The sequence below is a fragment of the Equus caballus genome, chromosome 1, assembly GCF_041296265.1.
Source record: "Equus caballus isolate H_3958 breed thoroughbred chromosome 1, TB-T2T, whole genome shotgun sequence".
NCBI lineage: Eukaryota > Metazoa > Chordata > Mammalia > Perissodactyla > Equidae > Equus > Equus caballus.
The window spans coordinates 49,369,467-49,385,000 of record NC_091684.1 but is presented as its reverse complement, the minus strand read 5'-3'; the positions used below and the strand labels follow the sequence as shown (position 1 = coordinate 49,385,000).

At 37.7% G+C, this 15,534-nt stretch overlaps 1 protein-coding gene across 6 annotated transcripts in view; it reads right to left on the bottom strand.

Annotated features, from left to right (window-relative positions):
* BICC1 (BicC family RNA binding protein 1) overlaps window positions 1-15,534 on the bottom strand; it is a 266,280-nt gene that overhangs the window by 28,351 nt on the left and 222,395 nt on the right. For all 6 annotated transcript variants that reach the window (XM_070262741.1, XM_023643462.2, XM_070262742.1 and 3 more), the window contains exons 4-10: window positions 9,591-9,670; window positions 7,418-7,576; window positions 6,060-6,113; window positions 5,423-5,617; window positions 5,041-5,292; window positions 2,492-2,623; window positions 50-236 (exon numbers count right to left, since the gene is read on the bottom strand). In XM_070262741.1, coding sequence (XP_070118842.1) covers window positions 50-236; window positions 2,492-2,623; window positions 5,041-5,292; window positions 5,423-5,617; window positions 6,060-6,113; window positions 7,418-7,576; window positions 9,591-9,670 — 1,059 coding nt within the window. The remainder of the gene's footprint in view (window positions 1-49; window positions 237-2,491; window positions 2,624-5,040; window positions 5,293-5,422; window positions 5,618-6,059; window positions 6,114-7,417; window positions 7,577-9,590; window positions 9,671-15,534) is intronic.

Genomic DNA, 15,534 nt, shown 5'->3' with positions numbered 1-15,534 from the left:
GATAAGCATTCCCCCAGTGACTGAGACGCTATAATAATACATTTTATACCTAGTCCAGTGAGTCCGAGGCCTGCTGAAGCTAAGATATCCAGGCTGGGACATGCCAGGCCAGCAGGGCACGATGCTGGGGATGGACTGGTTGCCATGGTAACCCCGCTGCTTTCAAGTCCGAGGAGACATTTCCTTGCTTCATACATATTTAAGGCATTTCGCTCCACACTTTTCACAATCACAGACTATGAAAACACACAATGGGAAAGAAAAAAGTGACATGCAAGTAGTCTACAATGAATTGGGGAGGTAGGTGAGAAATGAATATGGTAACAAGAATTCCACTCAGCGAATATATCAATGTTGCTTTAAAATCAACTGCAAATTCTAACCATTTAATTCTTAAGTTTACCCCTTTTGATAAAACCCTAAAATGTTGGTTACTATTTATTGGGTGTGTCCTGTGTTCCAGGCACTGTGATGGAAGCTGCACATATATTCTAATGCCCACCAAAACCTTATCGGGTGGGAATTATTATTCATATTCAGTAAAGATAAGGGAATTAGCCAAGGTCACAGCACAGCTGTGGAGGGGTGCGAGAGGACTGGAACTCAGGTCGGTCTCTACAGCCCATTCTTATTTACATCCTCTTGTCTTTACATTAAAGCCTTTCCCCCTTTATCCCATCTTTACAAAACAAATCAAATGTGTCACCAGATACAGAGTGCATAATAACAGTCACTTAATGGTTGACATTTATGGTCTACTAGTTAACTAATAGAATTTGAGGTACCACTATTCCTCAGTGATGACATATCTATGGCAAAGCATATGATAAAATAAATTTCTAAACAATAAATTTTCTTTCTCAATGGACTCATCTAGAAAATTGAAAATGTGAACCCAAGGTTGAAAGCCTCCAATGGGCAATAAAGAAAATCTGTGGCTGAGAAAGCAGTTAAAGTGGTAGTCGGCATGAGGCCAGCCAGGCATAATTAAATGGCCCTAAGATGCTGCAGGCTGCAGGTTCTCACTTATGATCTATTTGCCCCTGACCTCTGCTCATTTCTTACTGAACTCCAGGAACTCTTCTTGTGCCTGTTTGTCTTTATATGCACAAGTCCTCAAAAATCTCTTCTGTCTTTATCTTTTAGTCCTGCTATCTATAGTGACCGGTCAACTCAAATTAGTCAAGCTTGAAGCTTCATGATACATAAAACTAGAGTCCTATTCTGTAACTTTAAACTCATTATGTCACGTTCACTTAGAATCAATGTTATTTTTCCTTTAAAGTTATTTTTTTTTTTTGAAGAAAGCATGATTGTTTTTCTTAAGGTGGACACTGAATACCACATTATTTGCATATTTGCAAAATTGATACATATTATATACATATACCATTATGCATATATGGTGAGATTTACAGTTCAGAAAGTAAAAAAGGCACAACTCTTTGATGTTTTAGCTACTATAATAAAAAAATCTACACAAATGTTATAATTTAGTACATGTTCTAAGGCAACTTGCTTTTTTTTTTTTTTTTTTGGCTGGGAAAGATTTACCCTGAGCCAACATCTGTTGCCAATTTTCCTCTCTCTCTATTTTTTTCTCCCTCCCTAAAGCCCCAATACATAGTTGTATATTCTAGTTGCAAGTCTTTCTAGTTCTTCTATGTGAGCCACCACCACAACAAGGCTACTGATAGGTAAGTGGTGTGGTTCTGCACCTGGGAACTGAACCCGGGCCGCTGAAGTAGAGCACGCCAAACTTTAAACTTTAGGCCATCAGGGCTGGTTCAACTGGCTTTTTTAATTCAACACCATTCTTGTCCTTTGACTCTTGCACCAAAGGTTTCTTCAGAGTGTATAAGTAGAAGGAGAATCGCTGGGGGTGAAGCATCAGTATTTTCAGTGTGATCAGATGGTCCCAAATTGCTCTTCAAAGTGGTTGTGCCAATTTATGCAATATTAATGTGAGGAACATTCTTCTTTCCTCAAATTCTCACTAGCACCTAATATCATCAGATTTATCCTATTAAATTTTGGCTGTACATGTAATTACTGAAATTTTGGACATCTTAGAGTGGAAGTTTCAAGAAAGCTGAACTGTGGACACTTCATTATTTAAATGATTTATTAAAGACAATGGGCACCTATTCCTTAAATCTCCAGCGCGAGCACAGCGGCTCACAGATAGTAAGTAAACTAAGGTTTTTTGAATTGCATTGGCTACGTACACATACAGAGACACACACAACACAATGTTTATTTAGCCTTATCCACTTTCTGGTAACAGTGAAGTTTTAGTTACCAGATTGCAAATTAACAAAAAAAAATGTTTTCTCTTTCCTTCTCATATATTTATAAAAAACAGCAGTCATTAAAAACGGACTCCAAAACCCAACATTGATGGAAATAAACTGATGATCAATAATGAATGTTGTTATAAGTTTATATTTATATAAAGTAACCAAATAAATATACAGCGACATATACTAACCTTGCTTGGTTGCTTTGGCTTTGGTTTAATACTGATGAAGACATCGAGCTGTTCCATCAACTGCGCGATGAACTGTGGATCGACTTCAATTTCTTCCTTCATATCAAACATCAGCACAAGAGGAAGACAACCCTGGGAAATGTTACACGAGGAAATGTAGGGGGTAAAAGTTACTCACTGAAACATCTGATAATTTAACATGCCCACAAATAACGCAATATTTTATGGATCTAAAGAGTAAACCAAAGTATTAAAGCTAAATTATATAGTTTCACATAGCTTAGCGGGTTGGTGTGGAAATAATGTTGAAGGGCAGAAACTATGTTTTTGGTTGACAAAATTACATGTATCTTAAGGTTTTGTTTTTGGCCCTGAAGTTTTTACCCACTCTCTAACTTGGAAAATTCCTCCATTCTCTGACTTCAGTTTTGTTAGTAATGCCGGAGACTAGATCCTCAACCACCTCAAGGGTACTAATCTTGTGCCCTGACTCAAAGACTTACAGTAGTGGCTTTTTATTGTCCCCTGAATGAAATCTGAACACACATAAGCATTTAAAGATCTCCACGTTTTGGCCCAGCTTTGCGTGTACAATCACCTGTCTGTATGTCTACTTATCTGCCCCTTCCTCCAGCCCAGACTAGCTCTGGACTGTTAAATGGATTCCGTACATTGGCGTCTCAACTCATCAAAAGTCTTCTTCACCAGCCCAAGTCCTACTTCTCTTATGATGCAGCTCAAATCTTACCTCCTTCCTGGAGTCACCTGCTATATTGTCCCTTCTTTGAACTATCTCACTTTTTAGCACTGCAGAGTTTAGCACTTGTTTTCTTCTCTGATGCTTTCTTTCTGGCCCTTAATCTACTGAGTATAGGAACCATGTCACATACTTTTTCTGATGCTCAAGATACTCATGCTAGCCCACGGATTGCTGGGTTCGTACATAAGTATCAGGAGAAGTTACCATCAAACATACTAGAATTAAAATGAAATTACTATGTTCCATTTCTCTTGTGGACAAAAGTCATTTTTGTAAGGACATTTCTATTAAAAAAAAGGTTGCAGTATGTAAACTATAGGTTAAAGCCTTTTAAATGTATCCCCCCACCTCAGTTCTTTCAATATTGTGGAATAATAAATCTCATTGCACACCTGTATTTTTGCCAGGCATGGTCAAAGTATGAATATGAATTCATAACTGCACAGAACGCTTGAAAAAGTTTCACTGGACTCAAAAATTATATCTAGGGGCCGGCCTGGTGACATAGCGGTTAAGTTCACACGCTCCACTTCAGCAGCCCAGGATTTGCTGATTGGGATCCTGGGTGCGGACCTACACACCGCTTGTCAAGCCATGCTGAGGCAGCATCCCACATAGAGAAACTAGAAGGACTTATAACTGTGATATACAACTATGTACTGGGGTTTGGAGAGAAAGGAAAAAGAAAAAAGAGGAAGATTGGCAACAGATGTTAGCTCGGCGCCAAGCTTCCTCACCAAAAAAATCCCAAACAGTAACCTTAAAAAAATTTTTTTAAAAAAAATTACATCTAAATAACTTGAAACGCAGAAAAAAGAAACTATGAAGAGTAATCATAGTAATCTTTGGACTGCTAGCTGACTAGTAGTATATTAAAAATAGCTTGGTAAGTAAGCTTGGCTAAAAAAAATCATTCACAACAAAATAAATGTATTAAAATCCTTAATGATTGTAACTAGTTCTCATCTGTCAGAGGAATGGAATCAACAATACAAACTTGGATTTTCTGAAAGTTTCTCAAAAACAAATTCTGCAAGTTAATAATAGCAAAGGTCACACCTGAAGCTGAAGCTCATCGATTCAAATGTCACTAAAGGTCAAGCTCTGAACAGGAGAATACAGTAGTGCTTTCAGCAAGAATATTTGCGAGTCCACATTATGTCAGTCCACTTTGTTACTATATATCCGAGCTACACACTAGGTTTTTAAGTGAATATAGGAAGGATAGAAAATATTGCGAATTATAAATTGGAAACAGTACAGAATTATACAAACCCTGCTATTTTTCTTCAACGCATGATACTCAAATTCGTGGCTTAAATAGCATTTTTTAAATTGTATCAGATTCATGAAATATTCAAATGTTTCACGTTACCAAAATTTAGGGTAAAATTTTACAGGTATTTTTACTTTTCTGTTTAAACAGAAGATTTTCTTTGTCATGTACAAACTACAAACTAATACTCCACGTCATATGAAAATAATCACCTACAAAATGCAGTCAATTATTCCATTATAACCTCTTCTATATTTAGTCTAAATGAAAAAAAAACAAAAGACTTGACTGCAAGGAAATTACTCACCGATGTAATGAAATTAAGCCCATGAGGCACTAGGACCCTTACTCTTTTAGTTTATTTCCTTTTACCAAGAAACTTCCTTATCTGACCAGGCTTGCAAAGTGCTTTCATAAATACCACATTGGTATGGTATGTGCAGCAACATATACTGTACCCAAAGAGGTAAACAAAAAGAAAAAACTTTGTAACACTAATTTCAGTAAACTTACCATGAGATATTGCCTTGCAAGACAGACAGACTCAATGGTGCCCTGGAGGTAGACGGTGGACTTCTTTTGTGGATTACTGGGGTCGGGAAAGTGGATCTGAGCACCCGTTCTCTGCATGATATGTTTGATGTTGCTTCCATTTCGACCCATCATAAAGAGATGATGTTGAGCTGCAATATCCAGTTGTGTGCTCACGGGAATAGCAGATGCCAAGCTCCCAGCAAGATGTTCCAACAGCATGGCAGTCCCTTCCTAGGAGAAAAGGGTGGGAGAGAAATAATCCTATAAAATAACTGTCCACAGACTTAGTCTAAACTCCTTTAAAAATAAAACTTGCATGATTTGTACACTTACAATGTTCAAAATGCTCTCAATCACCTACCTTCACAGCACTAGTGTTATTCTGAGACCCTCGGACTATCACAGTAGCACCATACATTCGAGAACGCTGCTTAAATGACACAGAAATGTTGTACGTTTGTGATATGTGCTGGATAGAGGGGGAGTTAGGATCGGGAACTGGTTGAAGAATTCCAGCAATTGGTAGCTCAAACATCAGCACCAAAGGAAGCAGCTCCTAAAATGAAATTATGAGAACCCAAAGCAGATAGTTAAATCATTATACATTTAGAGACGTCTATCATTCATTCATTCTTTTCTGAAGATGGAATTTTAGAACATAAATTGTTTTTATTATAGACATAAGCTTGGGTAGACTATATAGTTTCTTAAATGAAAGGAGCCTTTTGTGAAATCTGAGAATCTGTAACTTAAACTGACTGTTGCATTTCTCCCCAGGCCTCTTTTTGATCATTTCAAAATTATCAAAGAAACTGAGTCAGATAAAATTTAGAACATCTCTAAGAAAAATCTTTAGTACATTAAAACAACTTTTGTCACTATATCCTACATACTGAACATACGATTTGGTTATAAGTTGATAAATTACCATATTTTATTGCCTTATAACACAAATGTTCCTGACACTGATTTACAGTATTAAAGTATTAAATAGTTACCCGAATTCTAACTCGGGCAGATTCTACTCCTGCTGGTTGTCCTGCTATAGATACCTGCAAAAATAAGAAAACACAGAGGTAGATTTCTTTAAATTGAACTCACATCTGCTTTTCCAGTGATCTATATCCTTGCTACTCAAAGTGTCGGCCAGGAAAAAATAGCACAGGCATTATCTGGGAGCTTGTTAAAAATGAAGGATCTCAGGCACCAACCTGGACCTGCTTAATCAGAATTTCCATTTCAATGAGCAACTCCGGTGATTTGTGTCAATTGATCTACGTCACCCCCTGGACCTACCTAAACCGCACAAAGCCCACGAAGCCCTCCTGCCCTCTTTATAATTTCTCCTGTTCACTAAATTTTCTCGATTTTGCTTAAACTCTTTGCATGCTAGATGATTATCAATATGCAACAATTCTGCTGCACTAGGTTCTCGAAATATTGAACTACTTCCATGCTGGCTGGTAAAAAACTGTTGCTCCAACACCCACCTCCAGCCCTTTCCTGGGATTCCCTGGACTTTCCCATGATCCATCAACAAAAGAATTGATCTTGGCATCAGGGTGAGGGGATGGGGTTCCAGGACACTGCTCTCATAGGCTGTGCCCAGAACGACACCAGTTGTCAAATATTTTGTAAACTGCCCTTGCTTTTGACCATGGTTTTCTATCTAGTTCCTTATGTATGTGTCTCACTGTCACCATCAGTCCCCACAGCGAAAAGACCATATCTTATTCATCTTTGTGGCCAACGGTTGCTAGTATGGTGATTAGCTTAGAAGAGAGAAAACTTCCAAATAACACAAATACTACTATACGTTCTTCAAGTAGTGAGAGTGCTTTTATGTGGACAAGTGAGTTCCATTAGTTTCCAAACACAAGAACCAGAAAAAATGTGTATAAACTAAAGAGAGACATAATTCAGTCAATGTGAGGAAGTCAGGTGCTCATTTATGGCCTCTCGGAAGGTGGTCTGGTGTAGTCTGGAGGACCACTTGTGAGACGCTGTACGGAGAATTCCAGCAATGGATGGGTGCTTGCACTAGGCAAGCTTTCAGGGGCTCTCCTCACCCACACATTCTCTGAGCCTTTCCTTAGGGACTTCATTTTACTTTGCCATCACATCCTCTCCTCTCTTCTACCAACCCATTCAGGGATCAAGAGTTTATGGCCCACCTACAACTCATCTCTTTAAAAAAGCAGAGCACCTTCAGTCTCCTTGGAGGGGGTCATACAATCTATACTACCTGCCATTTCCATGATTACTTTTTTGCTGTCATCTCCCAAAAAAGATATGCATACAGAAAATTAAGGTTTTAACTTTTCCCATAAAAATTCATGTGAAAAGACAAAAGTACCTGGTTGCTTTTTTCTGCTTGGTTATTCCTGTTGGAATCTGGAAAGTGGATGTGGCATCCTGTTTCTTCCATCACTTTTTTGATATTGTTGCCACCTTTGCCGATTACATGCGAATGTTCTGTATGTGAAACATCCATCTTCAAGGTGACCCGATTGCTCTATGTGGAAATAATGTATTACTTCTCGAGGCATGAAAAAGGAAGGAAGGACTCCTTCAAACACTTTTCCCCCAAGGGAACAGTATTAACAAAAAGTGACCCAGTGGGAGATCTTACAGATTTCTTAATAAGATCATCTTAATCTATAAATGTTCAATCTCTATCTATTTCTCTTTGGCTATAAAAAGGAAATTCTTGGGGCTAGACTGGTGGTATAGCAGTTAAGTTCGCGTGCTCCACTTTGGCAGCCTGGTGTTCACCGGTCTGGATCCTGGGTATGGACCTAAGCACGGCTCATCAAGCTATGCCATGGCAGGCATCCCACATATAGAGTAGAGGAAGGTGGGCATGGATGTTAGCTCAGGGCCAATCTTCCTCAGCAAAAAAGAGGAGGATTGGCAGTGGATGTTAGCTCAGAGCTAATCTTCCTCAAAAAAAAAGAAAGAAATTCTTTTTTAAGACAAATTTGTCAGAAGAAATAGAAAGATAAACTCTTTACCAAGACAAATTTTTGGAAAGTAGCTTTTAAATAAAGTCTGGTACAATTACAAATAAATTACTCATTTTTCTTTAATAGACATTATTTAGGAAACATTTAACTCATATAATTAATAACAGATCAAAACAATTACAAGACTGAATATATGTACGTTAGTAGGACTGTTAAACTATGGCAGAAAACTAGAAATAAAAATAAAACTCAAAACTGAATAAAAAAGTATTTACAAGCATTGCTTTCACAACTGCTCTATTCCCATATGTCCAACTTTATAAAGTGAATCTATTATTCTCACTAGTAGGAAGAAGAGTGAGGAGATCATGAAGCAGATCTCCAGCAGTAAAAGGGCTTAAGAAAACCAATATACAGTGTGAGATTAGTTATATCAAAGCAAAATGCAAAATTTTAAGACATGATGAATAAAAACATTGTGGTCGTACTGGAATCCATGTATTTAATTTTGGGAAATTTAGTGTTGTAAAATTATAAAGACTGACATTAAATTTTTTCTCATTTACAAAATTGACGTTGAAATTCTTCAGTCCTTAGAAAGTAAAATTAAAAAGTCAAAATACAACAAGATGTTAAAAATATCAAGATTCTCATCTTCTGAATTTTTAAATTTTAAATATACTCATTAAATACATTGATCTTTGAATTTAACCTTTGAAATACAGGAAAAAGATACATCCTTTTTTGGAGAAACTTCTAAAATATTTAATAATTACAAGGTGAATAATTCTTTAAAGAAAAAAAAAAAGAACAAGAGAAAAAGAAAGGGGAAGAAATCAGAAATCATTTCAATGAAATACCAAGTGGCAAAACATAGTGGTTAAGGACCAGATATAGCCTGGATTTGAATCCACCCCCCGCCCCACCACTTTACAGCTATTGGATCCTGGGTAAATTACCTAATATCTCTGCACTGAGTTGTTTATGATGATTAAACCCATTAATATTTGTAAAGTGCTTAGCAAACTGCCAGGCACACAATAAGTGATTTCGAAGTGTTTATTAAAACAAATACATTCTCAAAATGAGTATAAATTTTTACATACTAAATTTCCCTATTATCTCTCTATACATACACTCACAGAGAAAGAGCATACAAGAGAAAGCATGAAATTTCATGGCATCACACACACAGCTACACAGAAGATCATTTGGGTTTTCTCCTGGCATCATAAAGGCAAATATGCTAATTCTAGCAATTTTTATTACTGACCCTATACTAATCAGGGCCATATCTGTTTCTGAAGATGGCATTACTTACTTACATATGTACATAAATACATATATGTGTGTCTATAATATTGTTCAGTTACCCAGCATGAAAGAACCTATTAAAGTTTTAAACAGAACTTAACATCCATTGTAGCATCACACATGCTTATTTTAAAACCCACCATTACTTTCTCCTGGTTTTTCTTCTCCAAATGGTTCTTTCATAACCGCATGAAGCAGCCCTTGCAGATACAAGGTTCTGACATCTGAGTGTCCTTAACATTCACTTACTTTTGTGTCTAAGACAGACATGATCATTTCCTTGGCTTCCTTAACATCTTCTTTCTTTCCAGAAACCTTAATATGGGGATCTACAAGAAATCAGAAACAAAGGGCTCATGTGAAACCCTTAAACTCTGTTTTAAAATTATCTTACAATTTAAGAAAAGAGATTCCATAATAAATTCAATATTTGATTCATTCTAGGTGTATTTTCATCGTAATAAAAACAGGAATATGGAAAATATCCAAATGGTGCATTTATCTGTGGCTCTTTTCCTTCTGAAAACTGACCAAACTATTTAAATTTAATCGCAAAATAGTATACCATATAATTATATTTTAAACAAGGGAGAAATCAACAAATTCAATTTATTAATTGATCTCTTGTTATATTCCAGGCCCTGTTCTAAAAGTTTAAATGCATTAACTCATTTAACCCACACCATAGATCATTTACAGAGGACACTAAGGGTTTGGGTACCTTGGCCCAGAAACTACTCAGAGGCTTGTTCATTATAATCCAATGTCTTCCAACTCTGCATCCACACTTTAAACTATGTGATAACTTAATTTAGAAGATATCCTTACAGGTCATGGTTAATAAAAAGAATCTTAATCTTCATTCAGAAATATTTTACATTCATTCAGAATGAGTACTGAGTGTCTAATATAGGCTATGTCAATTGTTTATTACTGCTGGTAAATTTTATATAGGAAAGCATTCATTCATTCAACAAATATTTTCTGAACCTCAGGTACGTACTGGCACTGTTCTAAGGGCTAGGGGACATATCAGTGAAGGAAAAAAGACCCCTGTCCACACATAGCCTACAGTCTTGTGCCAGGAGATAAAAATTAATCAAATAAATTGTCTAGTGTATTAGAACATAAATGCTATGGAAAAAAAGGAAAAAGGAGAACAGGACAAAAGAATCAGGAGTATCATCTACGGAAAAGGGGTAGAGGCATTAGGCCTCACTGAGAAAGTGAGAGCTGAGTAAAGGCTTAAAGGAGCAGAGGCAGTTGGCCAAGCTGGAATCTTCCAGGTGGAGGGAGACATCAGAGCCCAAGCCCCAGGGAGGACATACACTTCTTCAGTTCTCTCGTTATTCAGGCTTTCAAGTCTCCCAGCAATCTATTACCCTATAGGTCAGCCTGACAGAGACCAAGACCATTCTGCGGTAAGGCAAAAGTTCTATACCATTAGCTTTAGTGATAAAGCTGAGTCAGAGAGAGAATTTATCTTTATCATCATCATCATCATCATCATCATCATCATCACCACCACTACCATGAAGAATGTCAGTCTTCCTGACTGCCTTCTCCACTAAGTCCTTTACATCCTGTTCCACACACCTCAGGGTCAGGGACAGGGTCAGCAAATGTTTGCTAAGCATCTTTCACAATTAAAAAGCAGTTCTGCCTGAGTCCTTCTAAACCATCAATTCTCTAGGATAGGAAGTCAGAATCACCCAGTGGGGATTTTATCAAACTTCACATACTTTCCGGATATGGTGATCTACCCACCTCCATCCTACAATCCAGTTGCAAATCAATGCCATGATGAGTACATCATATTCTTAAGGTGCAATTGAGCAATTTAAAAGAGAGAAAGAGAGAGAAAAAAAGGAAAGAAGGGAGGAAAACATTTTCTTTTTTAAATTAATTTTTTATTCAGGTAACACCGATTTATAACATCATATAAATTTCAGGTGTACATCACTATATTTCAACTTCTGTATAGATTACATCATGTTCAAAGTCTAGATGCCATATAAATGTGCCCTTTTGCCCTTTTCTACTTCCTCCTTCCCCACTGGGAACCAAAGAAAAAATGAACAAATGGGACTACTTCAGACTAAAAAGCTTCTGCACAGCAAAGGAAGCCATTAACAAAACAAAAAGACGACCTACCAATTGGGGCAAGATATTTGCCAATCACACATCTGATAAGGGATTGTTATCCAAAATATATAAAGAACTCATACAACTCAATAACAGAAAAAAGATCCGATTAAAAAATCGGCAGAGGATCTGAACAAACATTTTTCCAAAGAAGATATACAGATGGGCAACAGGCACATGAAAAGATGTTCAACATCACTAATTATTAGGGAAACGCAAATCAAAACCAGAGTGAGATATCACTTCATTCCCATCAGAATGGCTATTACTAAAAAGACAGGAAACCATTTTCTAAAGCTACCCACCCTTAGAACCAGGATGGAGGAACCAGAGTCAGCAACAGTCCACCCCTGAGCTTCAGAGTTTGGGAAGGCATCTGGCTCCCTGTGGAGCCATCCTAACACCCTCAGGCCCCTGCCTGGTATCTCCAGGGTTGGCTGCTCCTGGCCTTTGTCCTCATCCTGTTCTTTAATCCCTTCTCTGACAGCTACCCTGTCAAAGGGACATTGTGAAGATGAAAGACCTTAGGATTGGTTGAAATTTTCTAAAATGTCTAAGTGTCAGGTATTATAAGGAGATGAGCCTAAAGGTAGGGCAAAAGGGATGTCCAACCACCGCAAGCTGGGACAGCCTCCACAGGATGGCATCTTGTTCCCACTGCTTGCTCCCGAATGCATCCTAACAGGGGCTGCCTTTTCTCTGTAAGACTGCAGCCAACTTTAACACGTTTCTGCAAACAAAAAGAGAGCACTTTCTCTACTAATTCTTATTATATCCATTATAACTCCTCTAGGCAATATTGACATAAAGAGCTGTCTGCATTCAAAATTTTGGTCTCAACTATCCTCAACTTTGGTTTGAATTACTGCAGGCTGACTCTGGTGTTAATCTCTACTAAAAATTCTCACTCCTCCAAGGGGGATTAGAACCCGGTGCTTCTCAAAACACGCCTGCTCGCCAGACTCACTTGTAGCGCTTGCTTGAAACATAGGTTCCTGGGTCTCCCAGACCCAGCACTCAGCATTTGTTGGTGTCCCAAGTGATTCTTAAATCGAGTATAGGACACGGCAGACTAAACCACATAAAAAATGTAATTGTAATCTCTTATGTTTCAGCCAAGTATATGTAACATAAAATGCTTCTACGGGAAAAAAAAAGTATTTTTTCACAAAATAAATTAACAGTAAGTATTACATGGTATGATAATCTGAAACCCTATTCTTTTACAGGTTGGATGATCACATTAAAATGCCTATGCATCTGTAGAGGGACAGGAATCCTCAGATCCAATTTAAAACTGAATTTGGTTTTCCACCATCTCTGCATCAACAGAACAATCAAATAAAAAGCAAAAGCCTCAAGAGAAAACACTTTATTTCAAAGTGAAAGAGCACCATCTAGTGACCAAAAATATAAATTATCAAGGGACACAAACAGAGACACACAGTCACCAACACGTAACATCAAACTGTCTCCAGTACCAAAATCAGCACTTTTTCGGAAAATGGCTCTTAAATAATCAAGTCCCCTAAGTACAGAGAAAAATAAACATAACAAAATTCTGGTTTAGACTGCTAAAGTCGCTGGCTGTGTTTTATTTTTCATTCCTTCTTTTGTCCTTGTTAAAAGGTATATACAGGCGTGAGCTCTTATTCCAGGCTGAACTTAATGTGTTCATTTCAAATCCTGAAATCCAGCTCCCTTTCAATGGCTGTCACAGTTTACAAGTCAAGCTTGTCCATGTAACAGCACAAGGGACTCGGGTTTCATTCAGACCCATTCTGGAAATACTTGATGGAGAAAAGAAAAGTCAAAGTATTAACCATATTAATAAACATAAAAACAAGGAAAATGTCAGCTATGAAGATTTTTGGACGATGAGAGAGAAATAGGGAATAAGTGTACAGTGCCCCTCCCCCAAATTAATTGCTTTGAAGGACAACTCCTATTTGGGCATGAAAGTTTTGAGACGTTTGCTCTAAAAATAATTTTCATTGCTTTATAATCAACCCTCAAGCTCCCTGAATATGGGGATTATCTTCATTGGTTTTGTAACTTCCATAGCGCCAAACAAGCAGCAAATACCCAGTAAATGGCTGTTGAATGGACTGATGGCTCCCCTGTTTTGGAAATGGCTAAGCACAGAGGGAGGCGATGGAAATCTGGGGGAAGACTCTAAATCTCATCTCCAAGGTGATCATATGTCTCGCACTTCCCAAAATAGTTGTGACTTCAAGTAGTCTGATCTCAGTACCTCTATGAAAATACAGAGAACTGTCAGATATTCATCCAGATTTTTGGATTTAAAATTCCTCTTCCATCAATCTGCTCACATCTCTCTGGTGTCATCCTATGGAAGAAAGGAAGACCAGACGGGGACCCAACCTTCAATAAGTAATATGAAGCTGTATGGACATGGGTATGAAATGGGTATGTTATATGTATACTGCAAAAGAGCTAAAGCTTTGAGCAAAAAGGTTTTTATGACTTTCATATGGAAATTCATAAGGATTTGATAAGGCAACAACTGTTTTCATAAGAACACATGCTAAAAACCATATTTTCAGTACAAATAAATATTCAAAAGAGTTGAGATGTTTACATGAACTAAGTGAAGTTTAGTTACGGTTTTAAAAGATTATCTCTTGGTACTCTGGTTTCTACTCTCCGGTTTTCCATCCTTGGAAACATTCCCATTCCTGGAAACATTACTGAATATTTTAGTGCCTGTTTTTTCTCTCCTCAAGCTTAAACCTCCTTTTCACTTCATTCTTATCCCACAGCAAAATCTACAGAAAACACACGTCAGCCATTTCATTGTATTTATTATGCTATAGTCAGTAATGTGCTTTTGACACATGATGGATTTAAGCTACCAATGTTTCACCAACAATCTATTTGTAGTTACTTTCCTGTCTCCATGATTGAATGCTGTTGAGCAAAAGATTCAACCCCAAAAGTTCAAAGTAATGCTTTCATTGTCGCATGTTCTCTGAGAAAGAGAAAACAATAGAAAATCCCATGTTTGACTGATCGCATTCCTTGCACCCACAACATCCCCAAACAAAAGATATTATATTAGAATTGCACTTTTGTTTATGGAGAAAAGTTCCATATCATGGCCTGAAATCCAGATGGCTTTGGTACATTTTATGCATATAAACAAAACTGTCAAACTGGGCTTACATCCATAAGAAGAGACTAGCAGACAGAATTCACTTTCTCCTGGCTTGGAGCTCTTTTTACTTTTATTTCAAGTTCTTTCGAAGGAGTCTTAGCCTTTGAAACTATCTAACCAAGAAGGACATTAGCTGGGGCCAGGTCTGTCAACATTCTTAGGAATAGTCACTGTTGATAGGCAGACAGGCATCTCCAAAACTTCCTCTGAAATTCCCTGCCAACGACTGGGAATATATCCATAGTTGGCAAGTAGTTCCAAAGGAGTAACGGCCAAATTTTTTATATAAGGAAGACTGTGGCTCTAGGGTAAGGATTTTGTCAAACAGCCAATATACATCAAATCTCAGAAAAAGCCCCAGACACCTCAAGGGCACTGGTTGACTTGGATCAGTTAGAGAAATGCTGGGAAAAGCCAGCCAATACCACCAGAACATATTAAGTTTGGGTTTTTTGGGTTATTTTGTATGTGAGACACCACCACAGCATGGCTTGATGAGTGGTGTGTAGGTCCACACACAGGATCTGAACCCACAAACCCCAGGCCACCAAAGGGGAGCACATGAACTTAACCACTACGCCACCAGGCCAGCCCCTGAACGTATTAAGTTTTAATAGCTTCAACTCTGCAACAGGTTACAGGTTCCCCTCACATGATGGGGCAATATGTAGATTCCACAGTCATTATAATAAGTTCTGAATCCCAGTTGAGCCATAAACAAGCTCTGTCACCTTGGAAGTCACTGAATCTCTGGAGTATAGTTTCTTCCCCAAAAAAGCCCTAATGAGGGAGTTTGGTCAGATCATTGTTACACTTTCTTATAAATCTAAACTTCTTTGGTGTAACGCAGTTCTTAAATAACACTAACCT